General features: G+C 35.1%; 2 protein-coding genes across 2 annotated transcripts; both read right to left on the bottom strand.

Annotated features, from left to right (window-relative positions):
• Positions 1-1,413: 1,413 nt before the first annotated feature.
• LOC123526564 (pre-mRNA-splicing factor SPF27-like) lies at positions 1,414-18,336 on the bottom strand. Its single transcript, XM_045305781.2, has 7 exons — positions 18,213-18,336; positions 12,533-12,625; positions 11,483-11,655; positions 10,250-10,360; positions 9,452-9,532; positions 6,886-6,976; positions 1,414-4,584 (listed from the first exon to the last, which is right to left on the bottom strand). The coding sequence occupies exons 1-7, from the start codon at positions 18,285-18,287 to the stop codon at positions 4,573-4,575; spliced, it is 636 nt and encodes a 211-aa protein (XP_045161716.1). The 5' UTR covers positions 18,288-18,336; the 3' UTR covers positions 1,414-4,572.
• A 2,792-nt stretch (positions 18,337-21,128) lies between these two features.
• On the bottom strand, positions 21,129-24,199 carry LOC123526563 (ceramide-1-phosphate transfer protein-like). The gene is made up of 2 exons (XM_045305780.2): positions 23,923-24,199; positions 21,129-22,743 (listed from the first exon to the last, which is right to left on the bottom strand). The coding sequence occupies exons 1-2, from the start codon at positions 24,057-24,059 to the stop codon at positions 22,221-22,223; spliced, it is 660 nt and encodes a 219-aa protein (XP_045161715.2). The 5' UTR covers positions 24,060-24,199; the 3' UTR covers positions 21,129-22,220.
• Positions 24,200-25,923: the final 1,724 nt, after the last annotated feature.

Raw genomic sequence — 25,923 nt, 5'->3', positions numbered from 1 at the left:
AAGGTTGCAGACTACTAAATTTTTCATAGGTTACAGACTACTAAATTTTCAAAAGGTTACAGACTACTAAATTTGCCAAAGGTTACAGACTACTAAATTTGCCAAAGGTTACAGACTACTAAATTTTCAAAAGGTTACAGACTACTAAATTTGCCAAAGGTTACAGACTGCTAAATTTATCATAGGTTACAGACTACTAAATTTGCCAAAGGTTACAGACTACTAAATTTTTAAAAGGTAACAGACTACTAAATTTTTCATAGGTTACAGATACTAAATGCAAGTTGCAGACTACTAAATTTGCCAAAGGTTCAGATACTAAATTTTTCAAGGTTACAGACTACTAAATTTGCCAATGGTTGCAGACTACTAAATTTGCCAAAGGTTGCAGACTACTAAATTTTTCATAGGTTACAGACTACTAAATTTTCAAAAGGTTACAGACTACTAAATTTGCCAAAGGTTGCAGACTACTAAATTTATCATAGGTTACAGACTACTAAATTTGCCAAAGGTTACAGACTGCTAAATTTATCATAGGTTACAGACTACTAAATTTGCCAAAGGTTACAGACTACTAAATTTTCCAAAGGTCACAGACTACTAAATTTTTAAAAGGTAACAGACTACTCAATTTTTCAAAGGTTACAGACTACTAAATTTATCATAGGTTACAGACTACTAAATTTCCCAAAGGTCACAGACTACTAAATTTTTAAAGGTAACAGACTACTAAATTTTTCATAGGTTACAGACTACTAAATTTATCATAGGTTACAGACTACTAAATTTTCCGAAGGTTACAGACTACTAAATTTCCCAAAGGTCACAGACTACTAAATTTTTAAAGGTAACAGACTACTAAATTTTTCATAGGTTACAGACTACTAAATTTATCATAGGTTACAGACTACTAAATTTGCCAAAGGTTACAGACTACTAAATTTGCCTAAGGTAGCAGACTACTAAATTTTTCATAGGTTACAGATACTAAATTTGCCAAAGGTCGCAGACTACTAAATTTGCCAAAGGTTGAAGACTACTTAATTTGCCAAAGGTTACAGACTACTATATTTTTCATCGGTTACAGACTACTAAATTTTTCATTGGTTACAGACTACTAAATTTGCCAAAGGTCGCAGACTGCTAAATTTGCCAAAGGTTACAGACTACTAAATTTGCCAAAGGTTGAAGACTTTGGTACAACGCGGCCAGGGATCAAATCCACGACCTCCCGCACTCAAAGCAGACGCTCTACTTCTAGGCTACCAAGGCGGTTCTATCTATCTTTTACGTATAAATGAAGTTACACCATAACTTGGTGTTTCAAACATGCAGAACAACCTTGTTAAATTTTACCAAATAATGTTGTTTTTATTTTTTTCTTCAGTACCGAAGATAAAAATAGAAAGCTCATACTTTGGAATTTATTAATCATTATTACAAAATGAACATGATTTTAAAACGATGTTTCAAGTTTCTGTTATGATAAAATATTAACAAAATGAACACAGTTAATCCAAACGATAACTGCACAGTAAATTACCATCTCCCACACTTTGAAAACATGTATATAGAATAAAGTGTTTCTGTTATAATCCTACTGCAGAAGTTTAACATTCTTTTCTCATGAAATTTCAAGGCTAAACACAAGTAATGGCAATTACTTCCAGATTGTATGATAACAAAAACAAGGAAAACTAGAAGATGCCTTTGTAGAAAAGCCCATGTCTCCTCCAATGCATAGTGGTAATAGCCAAGAAGTCAATATGGGATAGAAGCAAAAGTCCAAGAGACACCAATGGTTGGCTGCAACAGGGATCATCTACTCGGAATGTCCAATCATCCAGAGAAGTTTCAACATTCTGGGCCTAATGGTTCTCAAGTTATGGACTGGAAACAGTTTTCCATGTTCTGACCACTGTGACCTTGACCTTTGCTTGATTGACAATCAAAAAATTAATAGGGGTCATCTACTCTGCATATCCAATCATCTATGAAGTTTCAACATTCTGGGACAAGTGGTTCTCAAGTTATTGATCGAAGAGTTTTCTATGTTGAGGCCCGTGTGACTTTTACCTTTGCTCAAGTGACCCCAATATCAATAGGGGTCATCCATTATGTAAATCCTATCACCCTATGCAGTTTGAAGGTTCTCAGTCAAATGGTTTTTAAGTTATTGATCAGAAATGGTCTTCCAATTTCTGGCCACTTTGACCTTGAACTTTGATCAAGTGATCCAAAAATCAATAGGGGTCATCTACTCTACATTTCCAATCATCCTTTTCATTCAACATTCTGGGTCAAGTGGTTCTCAAGTTATTGATCAGAAACGGTTTTCCATGTTCAGGCCTGTGTGCCCTTGACCTTTGATCAAGCAATCCCAAAAATAACAGGTGTCATCTACTTTGTAATCCCCATCATCTTATGCAGTTTGGAGGTTCTAGGTCAAATGGTCCTCCAGTTATTGATAGAAAATGAAGTGTGACAGACAGATGGCCCCAGTGACCTTTACCTTTGATGAAGTGACCCCAAAAACCATATGGGTCGTCTGCTCTGTAATTCCTATCAACCTTTAAAGTTTGAAGGTTCTTGGTCAAATGGTTCTCAAATCATTGATTAGAAATGGATTTCCATGTTACGGTCCCTGTGAACTTGACCTTTAATAGAGTGACCCCAAAATCAATACGGGTCATCTACCTGCAAGTTGAATCATTCTATGAAGTTTCAACATTCTGAGTCAAGTGGTTCTCTAGTTACTGATTGGAAATGGTTTTCCATGTTCAGGCCCCTGTGACCTTGACCTTTGCTCGAGATCAATAGGGGTCATCTACTCCACATGTCCAATCATCCTATGAAGTTTCAATATTCTGGGTCAAGTGGTTCTCAACAAGTTATTGATCGGAAATGGTTTTCCTGTTCAGGCCCCTGTGACCTTGACCTTTGGTGGAGTGACCTTAAAAACAATAGGGGTTGTCTACTCCATAAGACCTACCACCCTATGAAGTTTCAAGGTTCTAGGTCCAATGCTTCTCCAGTTATTACTGGGAAATGAAGTGTGATGGCCTGACAGACGGAAGGATGGCAAAAACAATAGCCACAAGTAACCAACTATTGGCAGTTTTCACAACATGATTATAGTAAATTTCTGTGAAAAGATTCACAAATTATACAAGTTAATAAAGATTCTATTCTGTTCTGTTATAATAAAAACAATACTGTGTGGTTATAAACTGACCTTTCATCTTACAATTCCACATTTTTTCTTTTTGGATATGTGATGTAAAGGTGTGACGTCATGGTTTTTCAGCTCCATCTGATTACAAAATTTGGAACATGTTACTACCAAATAGTTATAGAAAGTTGACCAATAATCAATTAAAGGTTAATGCTGTTAATTTAAATGAGGAGAAACAACATAGGTAACAGTTTCCTTTTCCTATTTTTCGCCGCAATACTCAAAATACCATGATTCACTAGTACTTCCATCTTGCACCTCGTTTTTCAGCATTTAAACACTCAACACTCACTTTGATGGAACCAGTGTGGGCACATGACACCTCCAACCTATTAAAGCTGATTAATGTGAAGAAAATGTTTTTCATTCAGACACAAAGCCAAACATAACCAACCAGAACTGTTAATATAGTAACTAGTTACTGTAGTTTTGATTTCAATTTGGGAGAATAGAGGAAAATTATTGGGATCAATGCACTAGATTAGCTTCAGACATGACTTAATTATTGCCTCAAACTGACAATGTTGGACGTATATAGCGTAAATTAAGAAAAATATAATATTCTGTCGATACTGTAAAATTATTTAATTTCAAGAGCATGAAATTTCGTGGTTTTGGTCAAAATAGAAATTTCATGGGGATATGAATACGTGGATTTCAGCTTTTGAACATAAAAGGAATGGGAAATTTACATGTTCGTTCGGACTAAATTTCTAGGATTGACTCGACCATGAAAATAAGTCCCCAACAAAAAATATTAATGATTTCACAGTAATTGGTACATGCTGATAATGGGTAACCTAACGCTATACATGTATCTCCCCCAGTGGGGTGGGTTGAAACCCAGTTAATGAGAGATTATATATTATGGAAACAATAAGAATTTAGTTGTTTTTACCAATTATTCCTTTCAAAATAAAAAGCATTTGTAAACAGATACTGGAAGTAAACTGCCTAAATTATAAAGCTTTATATCTAACACCTGTAAGTATGTATTCCTCTGTGGTATACTGGTCAAGAATGCAGAAAAATGTTTAATTTTCATTATGGTTTTATTTCCCTAATATTAGCAAATAATACCAATCACGGTCAAAATATTTGTGAATATTACACAGCATAATTTCCTAAAACACAACCATATTCCACAAATTCTTATTACTGCTTATAAAATATGAACATCCTCCTGAAAATTCTGCAGCTCGAGTCAACTTGACTTTGTAGTCTTAAACAAATGTTTCCTGTGCACAGCAAAGTACAGTTCTGTTCTGCATCAATTTTCCCCATCAAGCAATGCATTTTTCATGTAGAAGCCACAAAGACAGTAATCATAACTTTCATCTTTTTGTCTGAAAACAAATAGTAAAACATGGTGAGATGTGTTTTAATTCATTGTATGTTAAGAACATTATTCACTATTCAGACAGTTTTCACAATTTCTTTAAACTATGCTTTGTCCAGACTGTGTGCCTCAGTAAGGGATTATGGCCTGTTATAAAGGTTGTGGTACAACCCTTTCTAATTACTACAATAATCTATAGTTGCAGTATAACACTATTGATCACTTGCTTCATGCATGTCCACAAGTAATATTTCGTTCCCTTCTTTACAGTTTTATGACGCAAGTAATATGGTGACTCTATGAGCATTATTTCAGCTAAAAGCTGGCCAAAATCTGCAAGCCAGTTGGATAGCTTCCTCACATGTAAGAATTCTATTCACATGACATTTTAAGATTTCTATATTTTCCAAGTCTGCTGGAGTGAGAGGCACCTTATTCAGTTGGTGACTTAACAGCTCTGCTGTAAAGCACTTGTTTTACTTCAGTCATGAACTAATCCTTCCATTTGCAATGTAGTGACTGCAGTGGGGGCTAAGTCCATGAAGAGGGTCAAAGTGGCCCTAAGTCCCTCACCAAACCTTAACTATCTGACCTTGAATATACATATGGCAAATCAAAAATGGTAATATCTTAATTTAGCAGAAAAAAACATAAAATTAGTCAAGTGCCCCTATTTGAACAAATTTGATGGAGGACCTTAAAATGGTTCTACAACATGCAAAGTTTAATGGAAATCCATCAATCAGTTCATGAGAAAAAGTTGTTTAAAGGTATCTCTATTTTTAGCATAAGCGGCCCAAGTTCTCCCATTTGACCTAAAAATGTGCAAGGACCTTATGAAGATACTGCAGACCAGGTCTGATGAAGATCCAGCAAGAGGTTCATGAGAAGAAGTTGTTTAAAGATTTTTCTATTAGAAGCTCCAGCTGCCCCTAAACAGGGTTAAATTTTTTTAAAGAGGACCTTAAAATGACGCAACAGACCAAGACTGATGAAGATCCATCAAGCGGTTCATGAGAAGAGGCTATATTAAAGTGTTTCATAACTCTAGCCACTCCTAAGAGGGGCTAATTGCCCTCATTTAATCTAAATTGAGAGAGGGCCTTACAATGATTCTACAGACCATGTTTAAGATCCATCCAGCAGTTTATGAGGAGTAGTCATTAAAAGGTTCTATTTTTAGCTCTAGTGGCCCCTAGAAGGGGCTAAGTGCCCCCATTTAATAAATTTGTGAGAAGACTGTAAACTGATGCTACAGACCAAGTTTGATGAAGATCCAGCTAGCAATTCATGAGACAGAAGTAGTTTAAAGGCTTTTCTATTTTTAGCTCTAGCAGCCCCTAAAAGGGGCCAACTACCCTCCTTTGAACAATATTGTGAGAGGACCTTACAATGATGCAACAGATCAAGTTTGATGAAGATCTAACAAGTGGTTCATGAGAATAAGTTTCTTAAAGGTTTTGTCTAATTTTAGCTCTAGCGGTAGCAACCCTAAGTGCCTACATTTGTATAAACTTGAGAAGGGACCTTGCCAGGATGCTACAGACCAAGTTTGGTGTAATTCTGACCAGTACTTTCAGTGAAGCTGTTTAAGTAACTTGTTGACAATGGACGCAGGATGCCAGACCATCTGCCTATACTTATAGCTGACCCTGAACCCTTTGTTCAGGTTAGGCTAGCTGATAATAAAAGGAAATATCATTCCTCCTTTGCATGATGTTCTTCTTTATTTAATGTGACATCATCCAGTCCATTAAACTGTACATGTATAATAGATGCTGATGTATTATGGCTAAAGGCAAGATTTAAAGTGGGACATAATTTCCATGACACTGTCCTTGTATTGTTTTTGGCAATATTACAATATGATAAAATTTAACCTTCAGTCAGTGAAGCATGACAAAATAAATCCTGACTATTTTGTCAATATGCCAGTTATTGACTGAGCAGTGTGACAAAAAGAAATATGGTACTGATCTTGGCTCCGTTCTGGTCCATATTACATGTTAAAGCCTTTTATTGCCATATAATATTGGTTTAATGTTCTATTAACAAGGCATTTTTTCCTGGTTTTGGGAAGAAGCTGTAGCCTGTTAATTTTAGGAAATTCAAGCAAGATTTTGTTTGAAACTGGGGATTTTGGGGAATTATTCCCTAAAATTGGGAAATTAAAGTATGTTTTTGGATTGGGAAGCCACCAAATTTGGGCCTCTATTTTAGAAGGAGAAAAAGCCCTGATTAATAATCAATACAAATGGATTTTGATTCTGTGATAGATGATGAAAAAACTATGGACAATACACATTACCTTTTTCTGTTTTTCAAGTTCTGCCAATTCTTTCTCCATCTCTACACAAGCTCGTTCAATCTCATAGTTTTTACTCACAAGACCTACCCAACTGTAGTAAACAAAACATTTAGTTAACAAATGACAGGAACACAATTTTTTTCATCAAAAATTAAAGAGGAATTTTTCTGGTAATGTCTTCACAACAGTTGAATGAAGTGACCATTCATAAAATTTGTAAGGCTATCTAGTGCATTTGCAAACACAGTGGGCTCAGCACAAAACTAATGTATTTTGTTCTTTATTCATATATAGTTAAAACGTTTCACACTATATTTGTATGGAATCCTAGTATCATTCCCGAACACTGTATTTCACACTTACAATACCATGGTCGATTTAGCTGCTACAAAGTATTGCAGAAATACACTGGACGTGGAATACATGAAAACTTAATAGCTTCAGCACGTAACAGTCACAGGTAAAATTTAAGGTAAATTTGCACATATATTGGAAAAGTAAATGGTTATTTATCTGTAACACATATTTCAATCTACCATAACTTGTCATCATAAGTGAAATTCAATTCCCACAATTAACTGCTGACAATCCCAAATCATTATACACTAGTACATCATAACCCATAAACTGACCTTTTTTTGTATGCCAACTACAAGTACTGTATGATCATACTGATAATATATTACTATCAACAACTGATCATCATTCTTCAATCCATTCTGCAAATGAATCACACTGTGTAAAGGAAAAGTGTAGCATACACTGTGTAAAGGAGAAGTGTAGCATACACTGTGTAAAGGAGAAGTTTAGCATATGTACTAGGGATGGCAAAAAAATAGCACTTTTGGTATTCGAATATTAGGTGAACCTTCTAAACGAATATTCAGTCATCAACTGATTAACAAAATTTGATATGTTTATTACATCCAAATCAGCGACTAGGATGAATTCTGCTTTTGTTTACACCGGGAATAATTCAGACATTGAGGAATTGACACTGACTTATCATTCTCGTCATTGTTCATCTTTTGTGAATCTGCCTTCATTTAGATGTGGTAAACAAATGACTTTCATTTCATGAAAAATATTTAAGCAGCTTAAATAATTAAATTTAATTTAGCTATTTGAGTGTGACCTTGATCTTGGACCTTGCAACTAGACTTGTACACTCTACACACTGTCTTGATGAGGCTAACAAATGGTACTGATTATAAAATTATGGAAACCTTCCAAACAGTTAAGAAGATATGGAGCAGACATGAAGTTAAGTTATTTGACATTTGACCTCCCAAGTGTGACCTTGGTTGTAGTGACCTGAGTTGTGCACTCTGCACTTCATCTTGGTGACGTGAACAACTGATGTTAGTTTTATGAAACCGTACTAAGCGGTTTACACAATATGGAGCGGACATGAATTTCAGCTGTTTTGACCATTGACCTCTAAACTTTGATTATGTTACTATGCTTAATTAACATCTTGAAAGCAACAACCTCTGTACAAATTAGATGTGTGTCAATCGGACAATGGTGCTCCCCTGAGAAATAAATTTGGATGCAAAACTTTATTCAAGGTGGGTAGAATAGCTCTTCATATCATTATCTTCTAAACTGGTATTCATCTGACAGAAGTTTACAACGTTTTTATAACATACTTAGCTCGGATAATGAAAAAGTATTATACCGAACAGCACTGTATCTTGAGAAGCTTTTAAATAATGTTTGACGAGTCTATACTCAACTTTTTTCAAAAATGATATTCAACAGCCTATACAACTACTATATTAACATATTTTGCTAGTTAACTGTATGCAGAATCTGTGAATATGTATTTCAACTTAATCAGTGTATGTATATTTTGTGGGATCACAACTATTTGATTTGAAGCACTTACCATATATATGTTGTGTATTTTGGGCCGGTTGCCTTTGCTATATTTAATAAACTTTTGACTTGACTTGAAGTCTTCAAATAATCATAATAAAGATTAAATTTCAATTAAAAATTTTATCTTCAAAATTTAACATGCCTGAAATAATTTCCCAACAAATAATCTATTTTAGTTAAAATCTTGAAATTTTTATGCCAACATATTTTACAAGAGCTGTCTGTAAGACAGCCAATGCTCCACAATACAAAGTGTTGTCCCAGAAGCAGGAATATTACTCTAAATGTATGTCAGAGCTATGGGACTTGATGCTATCACCTAGTTTTTTAACCCGAAGACACATTTAGTTTCAATTCAATATCTGCATTAGTTTTGGAGATAGTAACTTGCGAACAAAATTTTAACCAGGATTTTCTAAGTCCAAAAGGGGGCATAATTTGGCCATAATACTTGTCAGAGTTATGGGACTTGACCCAGTGAGGTTGGTAATTGACCTAGAAAAAGAAAAAATAAGTTTCAAAGCCTTGAAATGAGAACTATACATAATTGCATGCAAAACTATAACCAAGGTGTGACGGTGACATTGACGCCAGGGTAAGTACAATAGCTTGGACTATTCTTGAATAGTCGAGCTAAAAATGTGGCACTATATTTCCTTGTGCACATAACGAAGATCTTTACCTGTTTTCTAAATCCTTCAATTTAGCACCTGCCTCTGTTTGTTCATTTTTTCTCTGCCAGTTAATCTCTTGTATCTTCTTTCTAAAGAAAAATAAATTTGTTCATTAAAGTAGTCGACCTGTAGTATCCATCATCCAATTATATATTTTACATACCCAATTTCAGCATTCTACGGTTTTTACGAAGTCATATGCATGTTGAGCTTATTATAGTCCAAAAAATACCTGTCTTCCAAATGACAGACAGATTTGATCTTTGAACTCAATTTGTGACCTTGACCTTTGACCTACAGACCCTACTTATGTGCTCTGCATATCGTCTCATCGCCACCTACCAATATACCAAGTTTGAAGTCAATACCTTGCATGGTTATTTGGTTATTCTCTGGACACAAATATGATGGACAGTTGTGACCTTTTAGCACAATTTGTGATCTTGACCTTTGACCTACAGAGCCATTTTAAGGGCTCTGCACATTGTCTGATCACCATCTACCTATATGCCAAGCTTAAAGTCAATACCTTTAATGGTTATAAAATTATGCTATGGACATGAATTATGATAGACGGACAGACAGACGCATGTGCCATCACGTTTTCTTTTCAAACCGGGTGCAAAAAAAGGAAACTTAACAAGACTTTAAACCATGAACAATGGAATTCAAAGAAGAAAGAGAACCTTTTACAAGTTACTTCCACTGTAATGTGTAGAAAGAGCAAACTTGCGTAAATTATAAGCTTACTTGAGATCTGCTAGTTATGTGTGGAAAGAGCAAACTTGCGTAAATTATAAGCTTACTTGAGATCTGCTAGTTGTTTCTGTGCCTGCTCCAACAACTTGACAAGTGTGTCATTGTAATTCTTCCAGGCATTGCTTCCATAATCTTGTAGTAAATCTAAATTCAGTATTCTTGAGAAAAAGAAAGAACAGAAAATGTTTGTATCAACAATATTCCTTTGCACCAAAAAATAAACAAGTTTTGAATCCTTTTAGACACAAACTTAACCTGTTCTCTAATTGTATGATGTTTTCAATCCATATTGCCTTTATTAGCATCTAAAATCTTGTTACATTTTGCAACTTTTACGCTCCTGTAAATATGAATACATCCTCAGTTAATGTTACAGGTAGTAAGTTTACCTTCAGAGGGTTGAACTACAAAAGGATTTTGTCTCAACTAAGGTTAATTCTGGGCAAATTTTTATCAATAAATACCAATATAAGTGAGAAAATACTGTATACATGTACTTCTAAGCATAAATACTGCAAAACTCGAAAACCTAAAATCTGACCACTCATGTACCAAACCAGCACCAGAAATGAACTAACTTGGTTAGCGTATACTGATCTACAAACATCTTCAGCAAATATCTCTATTTTTGTTTGTGCTCTGTTTCGCATTTCAAGAAAATCTGAGCTACCATCTTAGTTCTAGTGACATGTACCGGTAAGTACCCATAATACAACAGCATATTCTGTACTTTGCTTTAAAAAGTGTAATCATGTACTCAAAATGCCTACAGGAAACTATGCAAATGACTTGATGCTACATTTGATCTTTTTTAAAGGTACTCTCTTACAGTTGTGGTGATTTCATTTCTACAGTACTATATGATACTGAGAAATAAAGAGGGAATGAGTCAGGAAATAAACCCATCATTTATTATGAAAATTGTTGACTTTTTCATTTTTTTTACAGTTAACACTTTTTGGTCATTATATCTTGCAAAATATCAAAAGCTAAATTAACTATTTCTGTACCAATGGCCACCTGTGCAATACAGTCCAACGATTTATCAAAATTTCAGCTTGTATGTTTTTGTTAAATTTTATGCAACACTGACACAATTAAGCTATTCTGGCCACTTTTCAGCTTTCAATGGAGGAAGAATTAAGATTATCCTGTGGATATTATTTCAGATACAGACTGGCATCTGGGTTAAACTGGTCTGCAACCTTACAAACATTGACGCCTTAAGCTTGAGATGATACTATTTCTACATAAAAGAGAGCGAACAAGTTGCGACAAACCTTAATGCCTGATGCTCTAACTGCGCTTGTGAATTTTCTACACACTCGTTCCATGCCGAGACATCTGTCATTTTACCTGCAGGAGGTTGTGGTAACTCGTAACGCTTCATGTTCATCATCTCCATAGGTAAACGTGTCTGCAGACGCTCAAACTCCGTCTTCATAATTTCTGTCTGTACAAAACAGACAAACGTATTAAGCTACTCTTTACATTCTACTGTGAACTTACTTATTAATCCTTACCCTGCTTTTCTACTATGAACTTGTCCATCTTTCAATTTGGACAGAACCATTAGCTGTTAAAAGGGGTGCATACCAAACAAAGTACTGACTGAATGGCGAACAGTGCAGATCATGATCAGACTGCACAGATGTGCAGGCTGATCTTGATCTACACTGGTCGCAAAGGCAGAACCAATCATGTCCAGCATGATATGGGTTAATATTTCTGATCATTGTTAACTTCGATTAAGTGCCATAAAGAAATTCAAATTATAAACACTTTGTGGAAAATACATGTACATGTAAATTTAGTTAAACAGCATTTTCCCTAGATAAAATTCCACATTTCATTGCTTAATGATTTTCTAATACTGTCAATTTAAAACTTTAACATGGCTGAAAAGCTTGTCAATAACACTGATGGTGCTGACTAGGACTAAATGTTTAAACTGTAAAGTTTAAAACAAGAAAATAAGGTGTTGTTTAACACACATATTAGCTTTTTTCTTCGAGGTAAGTGAAATTAATGAACTATAGATAGTCACCGTATAAAGATAGTGTTAGCTTTCAATAAGGTTCATGACAAAAGGTAATCTATTGTTATAATGCAAACCTGCATTTTCACACAAAGTTTTTTGGGTTTTTAAATTTTAAATTTGGAATTGCAATTATCCTGGGAGGGGGAGGTAGGGAGTATACTATTTGTCATCGGAATTGGAGGCTAACTGCAGCCCATACATTCTATTTAATTTCTTATCATAAAACAGATTTAAAAATATCACAAGACAGCATGAATAGAACAAGATACTTTAATATAGACTTGCATACCTCAAACTGATTATACTGTGCTGATGGGAGGTATTCTAGGTAATTCTTGGTAGGTCTGTATCTTCTGGTCTCCTCTTCTACAAGGGCAAGAGCCTGAAACCAGTTACGTAATATTATACATTATCCGTCACATCCTAAAGTTAACAAGAGCTGTCCATAAAACACAAAGCTCTATGCCACACCCCCATGATCACCTGGCATACAAGAATGAATTATCAATTTTTAGTCTCAAGTACAGTATGACCCTGACCTTAGATGACCTTTAAACAGGGTTCCCGCTGTTGGTTGCCAAATGCAATTAAAAACAAATTCTGGAGCTAAAAATCTTCAATTGGCGAATTTCAGTGGTGCCAACAAAAAATACAATGAAAATAATCAGCTATCTGACCTTCCTCACTAACATAAATTTCTTCCACTGACTGTGCAACAGAAAAATCGATGCAAGGTAAAGGTCGCGCGTGATCGAATATACATATGTGTTGTTTATTTGACCTGTATGACAATTTGAGCAGCTAGTGACATTTTGGGGGTTAAATTAATTGTACAATTGGATTACCTGACAAGTTTAATTACCCAGCTGATTAGATAATTATGCACGCATCGGTTAATGTTGTTTGTAGCAAGTTTAAAACAACGAAAAGAAACATGTTCATTCCTCATAACTGGAGCCTATGGAAAAATCAATAGCATTGCCTGACCTCATCAGGCTAAATGCTAACTTTTGGTTCTAGGCAGATCACTACCAAATCAATGTAAGCCACAGCTGGTCTAGTCACAAGTAGTCCAAATATAAACAGTGCTAATCTTTCTCCCTTGTGCTCTTTCTCAACAGTCAACTTCAACGCTGATACTTCACAAAATCCCTGGTGGACAGCTCTTTCCAACAGTATTGTGTTTTTCTTTTACTCTAGCCCTTTTCAGTATGTATTGGTAGCATTCTATCAAAATCGGAAGGTTGCTATCGTATGCTAGGTAAAAATGGCAGCGTAAGAATCAGGGAAAGAATTTAATGTCTCGAAAAGAGAAATTGAGAGAGGCAAAGGAGTAAATTCAGAGTTCAAATTTAGACACACAGTGGAAATTTAGAATAGCTAGTGGCCTGAAAAAGCACTTGCTTATTTTAGCGAGTCAATGAAATGCCAGGCAAATTATATTCCTAAAGAAAAATATGACTGTACAATAATTAAAGTTCACAGTCGTAAAATAAGTTCAAATAGGTGTATGAAGTAACCGTTTCCAGTGTAAATCATTTCGGAATACAAGGACAGATACGTTGACCGGTAAATGACATTTTTTAGGTATAGAGGACTCTTGACTGATTCTTAAAATTTAGTAACTATAATTAGTCTACTGGAATCCCAAAATGTGAAAAAAAATGTCGATGAAAATTACCAATTTTTGGAAATGGACGATGTAGGCAGCTGACAAAACCGACGAGGTCAGTACGCCAAAAAAACATGATGATTCATGATGAAAAGCCAGTAACCGCCACAGGTGCTAGACACATAACCAAACATTTTACTTAATAGGCCTATATATGTATATAAGTAGCAACCACAGCTGATAAGCTAATCAGGCTTCATTAATCTGGAAATTTCCTAATTTTCATGGGTCACTGTACTTTTTTGGCCATAAAATCAATATTTGTAAAGATACAGTAATGAAACAAACATGTTTCAAACGGTCATAAAATGTTCCATATGGCTATATAAATCGTTTTCCAGCTGTATACCCCACTGAGACCAAAGGCTTGGTTTATTCAGAGCAGCATGACATTTTCTAACAAGTTGCCGATAATCCCACTAAAGAGGCGTTGCACTCGTCAGGTACCTTCTTCAAATCAAAATGCGAGTTACAAGATTCTAATGAATATTAAAATAATTTATGTAACAAGAAAGCTGATTGGATGACCTTTACGATGGTAGGCGTGAAATTAACGTCGGATATTCAAGAGCCTTAAGGTCCCCAACGGAACAAAAACATCATGCTGAACAGTGAACAAACAAGAACACTGCTGCAAGAATCGATCAGATCACGGTTTTGCTCTTTGTGGTCGCCACTTGAAAGCATAAATCGAAGCGTTAACACTTTTAATTTCATTAAAATCCCTCAAATAGCAAAGAAATGATAAAAAGTTTCACTAGATACCATGATTGTCAATCCATGACGTTTTTGACGTCATTTCTATACATGTAAACAAACACGATTTCTGATCGATTCCTACGAAATAAACGAGAAACAGCTAGAACATGTATTATTTAAAATATAATAAAAAAAAGGCACTACCGTTAGCTAACTTTAGCTAGTAGAAAATATTAAATTTGACCCCTGAAATTCAGCGGGTTGTATTTAACGAACCAGGGGTTCCACTAGACCCGAAAACCCAAGAGTCCCAGGACCCTTGGGCCCAAATTTTGAAGGGTCCTTTTCCAAAATACAGGAGTCCTGTCCCAACACGTCAATATAATTTACTATATTTTTTTTATTCAGTAATACGTAGATCTTTACCTAAGAAACAATAAACCCAAGATCATGTTACAGCATAATAAAAATGTCAGTCTCAGATCATATAGTCTCATAGTGTAAACTAATATTTATCAAAGTTCATGTTATTTTAATTAGGTTTTTCTTCAATATTTCATTTCATTTTTAATAACAGAACAGTGCTATAACACTCTAGAAAAATGTATCCAAAATGTACTATCCGAATACTGTTACACTTTCAGAATGTCATCAGAAAGTAGTTTTTGCTCAGTCTATTTGGCAAACTAAGCTAAATCAGCGATAGTTCCTGAAATAATGATGCTACTTATCATAAAAAACTGCATTGAAAGTCAGGTTTTTTTTTAGGAATTTTGGAAATATGCATATGACATCGGGTGTAATTAGACCCATGAACGGACATTCTAAACTTATTTTTGCTTTCGAAATTCATCAAAATTTGTGAAGTTTCTTGTTGAAATTACGATATGATCACTAAACAATGGTCTAATTTAAAGTTGGCATGAAAAAATCTTGCAAGGCACTTTTCACATGCTCGATAATCAGCTGCTTACGATAATTTAATAATTGGCGCCTTTTTTGACAGTACACAGGATTCGCTTTATCAATTAATTTCAACACTTCATTGATTTCTTGTTACCTATGTGCACTCACCGTGACGTAACTTGCTGATAAAAAATCAGCGAGGCATGTCTACAGGAGAAAGGGCTGGATTTAGCAGAGACAAAGAAGTATATAGCTTTTTGGCAGAGATCAAAGGCAGGAGAGCATGACCGCGAGTGTTTATTTTGAATACACGTGTCTATCCTGGAAATAGTTTTACTCAAGGAAATTAATGATAAGAGAAAGGATTATCAAAGGAAAATGCCCCCGGGTCCCGAAGGACGCACAGGCAAGTATTCTGCCGGGTCCTTTGAGCGTCTTTTGAAAATCTCCCGGGTCCGGACCCGGGGTCCCGGGTCAAATGGAACCCCTGAACGAACTTTAGTTTTCTTATACAGTGAAACACCGCTCGCTCGAGGTCGCAAGGGGATGAGCAAAATGCTCGAGTTATCCATGGTCTCGAGCGACCCAAACATTGACCAACCAAAGAACTATAAAATACACAGAATGGCAACTTGGGATAATCCCGCGTCATCTCGTGTTAGCGTGTTATCTTATTTTAAAGCGTTTGCCGACTTGATCAATCATGATCAAATCAACAGACGCTTACTGAAGTATAAAACTGTTGGTACGCCCGGCACGTAATAAACCAATTTGAGTCCTTTTTCAAACGAAAACTGTTGATTTCTCAGACTTTCAATCATAAATTCATTCCTTCCCCGTCTAGAAAATACTAATAACATTAAAAATGCACCATTATCATGATAAACAAATGATCCGAAAGTAACCTTATTTCAAAGCGTTTGCTGACTTGATCAATCATGATGAACAGACGCTTACAACGAGATCTCATTCAGTTGTCACGAGATGTTGGCGAGATTTACTCTATATGCCTTTCAAGTTGCCGATCTGTTTATTTTATAGCTCTTTGAACCAACATACCAAGAAAAATTGAAGTTTTATTGTATCAATTGTCATCGGTACCATTTGCAGAGGAAACGGTGATGCATGATAATAACAAACCCGTGACATTTAAAAAAAACAGTATCACAAACGTTATCTATGATGTAATAAGTAATAACATGTTTGCTTTAATCTAAAGCAAATAGCAATTGATCAATATTTGATCAATAAAACTTTTCTTTAACCTTTCATCAATACTGTAGATACCCATGTATAATGCGCACCCGTGTATAATGCGCATCCCCGATTTTGGCCCGAAATCCTGGGAAAAAAAACATTTTTGGTCAATTTTGAGGTGGATGGAAAACGAAAGTAGAGTTTACATCGACACCGGTAATAAATTTTATCTCCGCGGTGGAGAGCAGTAGCGGTCTCCAGTACTATCGATTTTTGTTTTCTCGAAAATAAAACCAATAAAATATTGTTTTATTTGTTGTTTTACCTTTTTAATTAACTATTTTGAATAAATAAACAGCAGCTGATTTAATATTTCGTAATGGTATTTTTCAAAATGACATGAGCTTCTCAATTCAAACCAATAACAAAAGGTCTTTTTGTCACAAACAAATAGCCAATAATTACCGGCAATTAACGTGTCACCTCCTGTCAATTATGTTGTTCACAGTTTGATCTCGGTTAAAGATAATTCTCAATCTTTAATTAGTATAATAATTTTTGTGATTTATAAACATTTCTTTCATCAAAATACTTTTAAATTTATATGAAATTAATTTTGTTTGAAAGATAAATAAACCATCGATCTTTTACGGAACGTAACGGCAATCTTAGATTTTAGCGGTGACAGTAAGCGCGGGGAGTAGTTTCCCTTTACAAAAATGGCGGACATCGGTAACAGACTTGTTTTGAAGTTAGAAAATTGTCTATACCTGTATATTATGCACACCCACGATTCGCGGGTGGTCCCGAGGGTAAAAAAACTGCGCATTATACATGGGTATCTACGGTAATTAATCTCATTATCAGATCAAATATACCGACAAACAAACATTTAAGACAGTCAGGGAATAGACAACGCAATTTTCACGACGTGCGAACAATTTTAATTAACCGATACATTCTGAACGCCAAAGCTGCAAAAAATTTCGACACCTCTGCTAAGTTTGCCAGAAGCAACAAAGAGTAAATTAATACACAGGGACCAGGTGTCATGCTCGAGCGATCGAGTTATCGATGCTCGACCCAGCCGTGGTAATTTCAGATAGAAAATAGAAGGAAATCGGCTGGGACCACATGAATTGCTCGAGCGAGCCCAGGTGCTCGAGTCATCGATGCTCCAGCGAGCGGTGTTTCACTGTATAAAAGTTAACAGCCCCTTTTCTTTTTGTTTTTCTCAAGTAGAGATATAGTTCTTTATGGGAATATAAGTCCCTTTCCCCCTCTGAAAATCTGACATGCTAGAAAATGTCGGAAAACCGTTATGAAATCAGTGGATTTTATATGAAATAAAGAACAGCCGGATTTAGTGGTGTTCAGCCTTCAGGCGACTTACAGTTTCAGGGTCAATACTGTAGAATATCGCCGATTTATCCTTAAAAATGTATTAGATATATAAAATGCATCATTTCATTCAAATTTTAAGCAATGTACTTACCGCATCACGGACTCCAGTTTCATCGTAACCTTGATCAAAATAAGGCAGCGCATCTACGACTACTTCGCCAGCCATTTTGATTGTGTATCGTAATTATAACACGTCATGGGAAAGAATAATAAAATTGCAGGTTCAATACCACTAAATCTGTCTCTCTTCAAACATAATTTCGACATTTTTTAGAATATCAGATTTTCATAGATATATATTCACATCAATTACTTTATCTATACTGCTGTAGAAAAAGAAAAAAAGCTTAACTTTTATGTGTGAAAGTTACGCATCATTAACTGCAACCGCTACTCCATTTCGATTCTCTCAGCCTTTTTTCGGGACTTAAAATTCTCGATCATGCCACCATTAATTATCTAGTTTGAGATAAGAGTATGCAGATTTAGGTAAACTGCTACACAATCATATATATCAAAACAGGCTCTATATGGAATCTATGTTAAAGAATGGATCAAAATTCAATGCCCATATCCCTTACATGTATTGCCGCTAAATTGATGGAACATATTCTTGTCTTAAATATCATGTCCACCTTTCACAGAAATGATCTCCTCAGCCAGTATCAACATGGCTTCACGTCAAAGCACAGTTGTGAAACACAACTGATTAGTTTTACACAAGAGGTATTCGACAATACCTTAACTGTCTGTTATTATGGGAGCAGAAATGGAAGATGTCTTTTAACGTGAGCAAATGTCATATTATGCATGTTTCTAGATCCAGAAAACCAGTAAATACTGTCTATACCTTACACGATCAGCCTCTGTCTGTTGTCAGTCAAGCTACTTACCTAGATGTAGACCCTAACATCTAACTTATCTTGGTCCCCTCATATAAACAAAATATCTAGTAAAGCATGTCAAAGTCTTGGTTTCTTAAAACGTAATATACATTCTGCTAAAAGCAGTACCAAAACAGCTGCCTATAACACCATTGTTAGACCAACTTTAGTGTATAGTGTTTGGGATCCTTACCATCAGAAGGATATAGATAAATTAGAAAATATTCAGAGGCAAGCTGCGAGATTTGTAGTAAATAATTATAGCAAGACCCCGGGCACGGTCACAAATATCCTAACCAGTTTAAGTTGGAATTCCCTCCAATCCAGAAGGAAGTATAGTAGGTTGGTTTTATTTTATAAAATGGTTCATAATCATGTTGATGTCGATCCTAAACAATATTTCGCTCCAGTTACTAGACAATCTAGACATTACCATCACTTAGCTCTGCAAATATCTTCTGCCACAGTTGACTACTACACTGAGTACTCATTCTTCCCCAGAACTGTGGGACAGTGGAACGTCTTACCATCTTATGTAGTCAGTGCTGAAACAATCTTCGGATTCAAATCAGCACTGGCTGCATCGATGTTCCAACTATAATTATTATATATACTTGTTTTTATCCTGTTTTTAACCCTACTAATATTTCTCATTTCCTGCACAACAGCTTATGCATGTACATGTCTTACACTTAGGGCTATAAGGTGTTAGGTTTTTGCACCTTTTTTATCATCAACTGTCAAGGAGTACTAAGTGGACTGAGTAGCTTGGTAAAACCTGACAGTCTTTCACTTTTTTTACCCCCCCCCCCCCCCCCCCTCCCCTCCCCCACGCATGGCCAAAATGTATCAGTACTGAACGAGGCCATTATCATAAAAGAAGAAGAAGAGAATGACTAACAAACTGACGTCATCGTAATGGACTTCAGTAAAGCTTTTGACCATCAATTGATCCACAAGCTCGATAAACCGGGAGTCCATCTATCAGCATCATAGTGAATTAAAAGTCATGTCTCAAGGACCGATCCAAAAGAGTACAAGTGGATGGCTTCACCTCAGTTGAACTTCCTGTTCTTTATGGGATTCTACAAGTCATTGGCCCCAACCTCTTCCTAGCCTACATAAATGACTTCCCAGAATACATCAAAAGTAGTAACAACAATAATGATAAAAAGTAAATCGCTACTTTTTACAGATGCCACCGTTGTCTATCTGACGGTTAGGTCCTCCCTCGATTCTCAAATCTTTCACAAAGATCTCCATTCTATAAAAGACCGGGAAAGGACTGGTGAGTGGAGTTCAATCCGGATAAGTGTGAGGTATTGAGGATAACGCGAAAGAAAACAACTCATCTACAGATATACTCTTCTTAGTACAGCTATAAAAACCGCTTCCTGGAAAAACCAGTACTGCCTGCCATATGAGAAATCATGGTCGTGACCCCAATGGGGCTCGAACCCACGACCCCTTGATTGAGCGGCCGACACCTTATCCACTAGATCACCGCTCCCCTCTAAGACTGTATGTGTTATGTGTACAAGCATTTAAATCTTTAATGACACTATTGTACTTTAATGTTTAATTTCTAGCTTCTAGATAGTAATGATAAAAAAAATTTAAAAAGCATTTCAAAGCTTTGTCTGACCTTACACGAGTACAAAACAGTCATTGTTATGCCTCCGGGCATACAGCGATTGCACTGTCCTTTTGTCTGTCCGTCCCCATCAACCAGATTGTCTACAATCCACATTAATGACACGATTTAGTTCATACTCGCATGTTGTAAGACATACAAACTGATCTAAATATAAATGATATTGACCCTCATATTGACCATCTTCAAACGTAAAACCATAAAAAAAAACATCTTGGTCCTACAGCCCACATAAATGACTCAATTTAGTTCATACTCACGCTAAATAAACCTTGCCGCAAGACCTAAAAACCGATCTATATGTAGATGAACTTAACCTGCATATGATTTTCACCTTTAAACTTAAAATCTCAAAAAACATCATCTATGGTCATAAATACACCCCGGGGGAGGGGGCATGATTTTGCATTTCAAAAAAGCAGCAGCATTAAATATAAAATACATGCATTAAAATACACGTATCTCTTATAATTCATATATAAACGACATTGGTTTAAACAATATTTTATTAACATATTTACATTTGTGGCCATATTATTTCAAACAAGAGAATAAGGGATTGAGTAGCAAGCACTAAGCTTATTTTGAAACGTATGAAAGACATGGCACATTGTACTTTAAGATTTATGACGTAAGTTATATATTGATGTACAAAGATGAGACATGATAAAGAATAAAGTGAGTATTATTTCAACATATCTTTTCTTAAATGAGCATATTAAAACAAAATTGAGGTGTCACGGTTATATGACGAGTGTGTAATAATTCTGATGTCGATATCAGTTTTGCGACGAGTTTGGCCGTCAAATTGTTTCAGTTCTAATTCGTCTGGTAGAACATCCTTGTGAAAAAAGAAAATCGTATTCTCAAATGCCATTTCATCAAAACTGAATGAACATCTGGTGAGCTTTTACAAAGAAAAAATATATATCATTATCTACTTCAGTAATGGCTTCAATTACTAGTCTTCCCGCATAACTACAAGATGTAAAATGTAGACTACATTGTAATTTCTATACGACTTGTTTTCCACGTTTACTAGAATGTACTTGCCAGAGAATACTAATTCATACCAAAAGTTTTTACAACGATCGTAGTAAGGTTAACACGCCCTGATTGCTTATGAAACGGCATTGTCCTTGACAAATCCTTGTGCGAGTCAGTATGGCACACGTAACTTGTTAATGTAGTCGAGATTTTAGACGAAGACATAAGATTTAAATCACAATTATTTGCCATACATGTCTAAACATGGATGTCTGAATACACTACATCACATAATATTATTTAACAAAAGAAGTATATTTTAAACGCACTGATCAAGAACTTCTCAAAATACAACCTTTTGTTAACGTTCCACATTGTGACATACAATTTTATTTTTATGCGTGCAATTAAACCAATAGTGTTAATTACTGTTACAGCATACACGTTATGAATATTAAAAAGGATTGAACACTGGCTGTATGTTTCTTATGAAAATATCGTAACATTTACAACTGGTCAAGACAATGTACAAAAACACACAATCGCATTTTTTCAAAGCATTCAGACACACCCACTACGGAATATTGTGAAGATTATGATCACGGTATATGTTTTCTATTAAATCATAAACACGTTTTCCAGCGTCAACTACTTTGTCCAAAAGTTGCAAAACAGTTTGGTAATCTTGTTTACACATCACGTGAATCAGATCCTTCCGAGAGGGTAACAAGTACACAGCAATGGCCGCCATTTTCCTTGTAAGCCAAGGATGATATTTGGATAATGTTTGCTCATACACTTCAGTAGCTATTTTAGAAGTTCTCTCGTGATCTGAGCACTTACTCATCCTTGACATGAATTCAAGAATAAATTCTAAAGCCCAATGGAGTCTTAATAAAGTTCTTGTTCCTGAATGACTTCGTTTGTTTTGACCTTTGTGTACTAATGAAGGACTATTTATTTCAAACTGAATCATTTTCTCGGCGGTGGTATAATGCTGTCCTTCGTCTGAATTCTGTTTGCGTTCGATGGCTGAAATCTTATGCTCCAAATCTTTGGCAACGAATCCGAACAACCGCCCAGTCATTTTGAAAAATCTGAAGAGAAATATAAGATTGATGCTTATCGTTTTGCAGAATATGGGCGTTATGCAATATCTATACGTTATGTTTAACAGTCTTTATCGTACTGTGCTTTCACAGGAGATAATGATAGCTGACATTTTTAGGTCACCCACGGAAAATGACATTAAAAATGCATCAGCTTATTCCTTTGCGAAGCTCATTTTTTAGGGAGACAGGTCATTAAACAGTTAGTGACAGATGTTGATAGACTTTGGTTAAAAAAAAACGATACTACAAATAAAATGGTATAGAAAAACAAGTAAAGAAATTAATGATATGAATTAAGTCATTTATCACAAAAGATAGCAAACAAATTAAAATACATATGAAAACATTTGCATATTTTTAAGTATAAAATCTCTCTAATATATGAACAAAACAGAACAGAACAGAAAGTTTATTTAACGAGTACACTACAGGTACATTGTTAACTGACATATAATTTTACATAATACGATTCTAGAGGTCACGCATACAATGGCTATATTATGATCACACATGTGGAAAAACTATTGCAATACAAAATGGAAACATATTTCCATCAAAGAAATACAAATGTGCTGAGCAGAAAAAGAAGAAGTAGTTGAAGTTTATTAACTTAATCCTTAATTCATCATACAAAGTGTAGAATGAACAGAATTAATTAAAGCGAAAGTGAGATATGTCATACAATTTAAACTCTGCGAGATACTTAATTATATAGGAAATATAAAGTTCTATTAAGATACATTTACTCAATATGCTATATGTATAACAATCAATGCTCGGTTCTTCCATAGCTCGAAAAAGTTTGGACACCTCTATATACCGCCCAGGCTCTCATATTTTTTCTTTCTTTGCTGTGTTTCAATACACTATTGGAAATGCATACCAGTTTTCCTCTTAGACTTTCTTAACGTTATTTACTGGGTTTTGTTTCTGCGAATGTTAAGACTTTTTGACAGAAGTTGTATGTTTAGTGGGATGGGGCAAAGCCTATGTCCACCCCCACCCCCTGTCAAAGATAGCGGCGACACCCTACAATTGTCCTATCTCCTGCATTTGCGCCAGTTGATATTTTAAAATTGTTATATACTTAAGTTCGTGATGTGTATCTGAAATTATCTGAAATTTCAATAAATTTCTTCATATAATAATATGTACAATTTTTACCTGCACAATTCGTTGTAAGCCACAAGATATTCCCGCAAATCAATATCCCCACCTCCAGCCGGGCATCTCTTCAATGCCTGTAGCACTAATTCCAAATCAAAGTCATGATTTTCATTGTGTGGAAATATTTCCATCATTAGTGTTCTTCAATTATTAATGTCACTTATTACAGCTGTAAAAGACTAACTCTAACTAAAACCCAGTCTGACCACTTCTTATATTTGTAAACATATCCGTTTTATATAATCGATAGGTCCCTGTATAACCGCTCAGCCGGATTTTACCGATTACTCTATACCATGTTGCCGGAGACTGCCGAAGTAACTTGTTTTGATATGGTACGGTGCACTCACGTTTGCGGTACATGCGAACTAAAAATTAAGCGGGTGCTTAAAGGTATTTTAGTTATGCCTTATGTACTAGTTGAAGAAAATAGATTATGCTATTTAGTTCGTTCTAGCCAGAATTATAGTAATTCCGTTGGTTTCATCAAAGAGTTGTAATATATCAACTACGAGTATTTATGTAAATACGAGGTATTTAGGACTATTTAAATATGTTATTTGTTTACATGTTAATACCAATAAAAACGGTATAAAAGATATATCAGAAATAATTTGTTAAAGCTGTTCTTACTTTATTTCAGATTACATTAAAATAAAATGCATATAAGCATCTCCCTAGATAAACTTCATTGGACATTTTAGCTTAATTACTACGAGACAAACATGTGCATATCATTATGCATGCAATGATGCACTTATCAGGTTAACGTTTTATGACATATCAGGTTTATTTATTGATTTATAGACGGTTTTAATGATAAATTCTAGGTACCAGCTTGAACCATGTAGTGTCGTTAGTACGGTGGTACGTTCTAAATGGGTCAATTAAAAGCCGCTTTTTGGACACATTTGTTATACAATAACCCAAAACGACGTGGGGATCCACGTAGATTATATATTTATTTATTATATCTATTTATATAATTCTTACTTAACACTAAAAATGTCCTTTAATCAATCCGAGTTCAAACTATATTGACAAACGATATTCAAAGATAAACACATTGTGTTTATCAAACGTTCATCTGATTATTATATTAGCGAGGTCATCAGGTCCATTTCAACAAAATTAAGGACATATGTAAAATCATTTAGAATTGGCGTATTGAGTGGGGATGAAAATATATCTGGATCACTTTATATATGCGGATGATATTGCTAACGACATTATCATAAGCCCCGGGGCCATTATTGACAATGGCCTGAAGTTTAAGATATATCAGAAACAATCAGTTATATGCCAGATTACATTAAAATAAAAATGTGTATTTAAGCACCCCCACCTCAAGATAAACGTCATAAAATATATACTGAACAAAACAACTAACCGTGTCAGCCTGAAATTTAAAAATTACTGAACGTACACTTTTGATATTTAGTCTACGCTTAGAACAATTTTTCACAATTTCAACAAAATCGAATTATGCTATCAAATAAATTCGCTCAGTTTACGACTTCAGCCCATCTTTGAAAAGTCACAAAAATACACTGAAACACCTAGAATTTACAAACTAGCGAAAAACGTTATGAGGGAAGAAAACGACAACAAAACAGAATAATGGCTTTGGCATGGATCCTATCGTAAAAGAGCATGTGTCTAAGATGAGGAATGAATTATGTTTTTTTTCTTGTTTAGTATGTATACAGCACTTATGGTTTATACATAATTAAAACAGTTCCTTAACTGTTTTTACCACATTTTACTAGTTTAAATAGTGTCAAGTAAATTCGCATTATGTATTATTGGCACCCAAAGTTGCTAAGTAAAACCCTGTATTAGCATATAATGTACATAAATTTTGTATGAATTTTTGAAACCATATGAGCCGTGCCATGAGAAAACCAACATAGTGGGTATGCGACCAGCATGGATCCAGACCAGCCTGCGCATCCGCGCAGTCTGGTCAGGATCCGTGCTGTTCGCTTTTAAAGCCTA

This window comes from Mercenaria mercenaria, chromosome 14, assembly GCF_021730395.1.
Source record: "Mercenaria mercenaria strain notata chromosome 14, MADL_Memer_1, whole genome shotgun sequence".
NCBI classification, from domain to species: Eukaryota; Metazoa; Mollusca; class Bivalvia; order Venerida; family Veneridae; genus Mercenaria; species Mercenaria mercenaria.
This window is presented reverse-complemented; position numbering and strand designations above follow the sequence as displayed.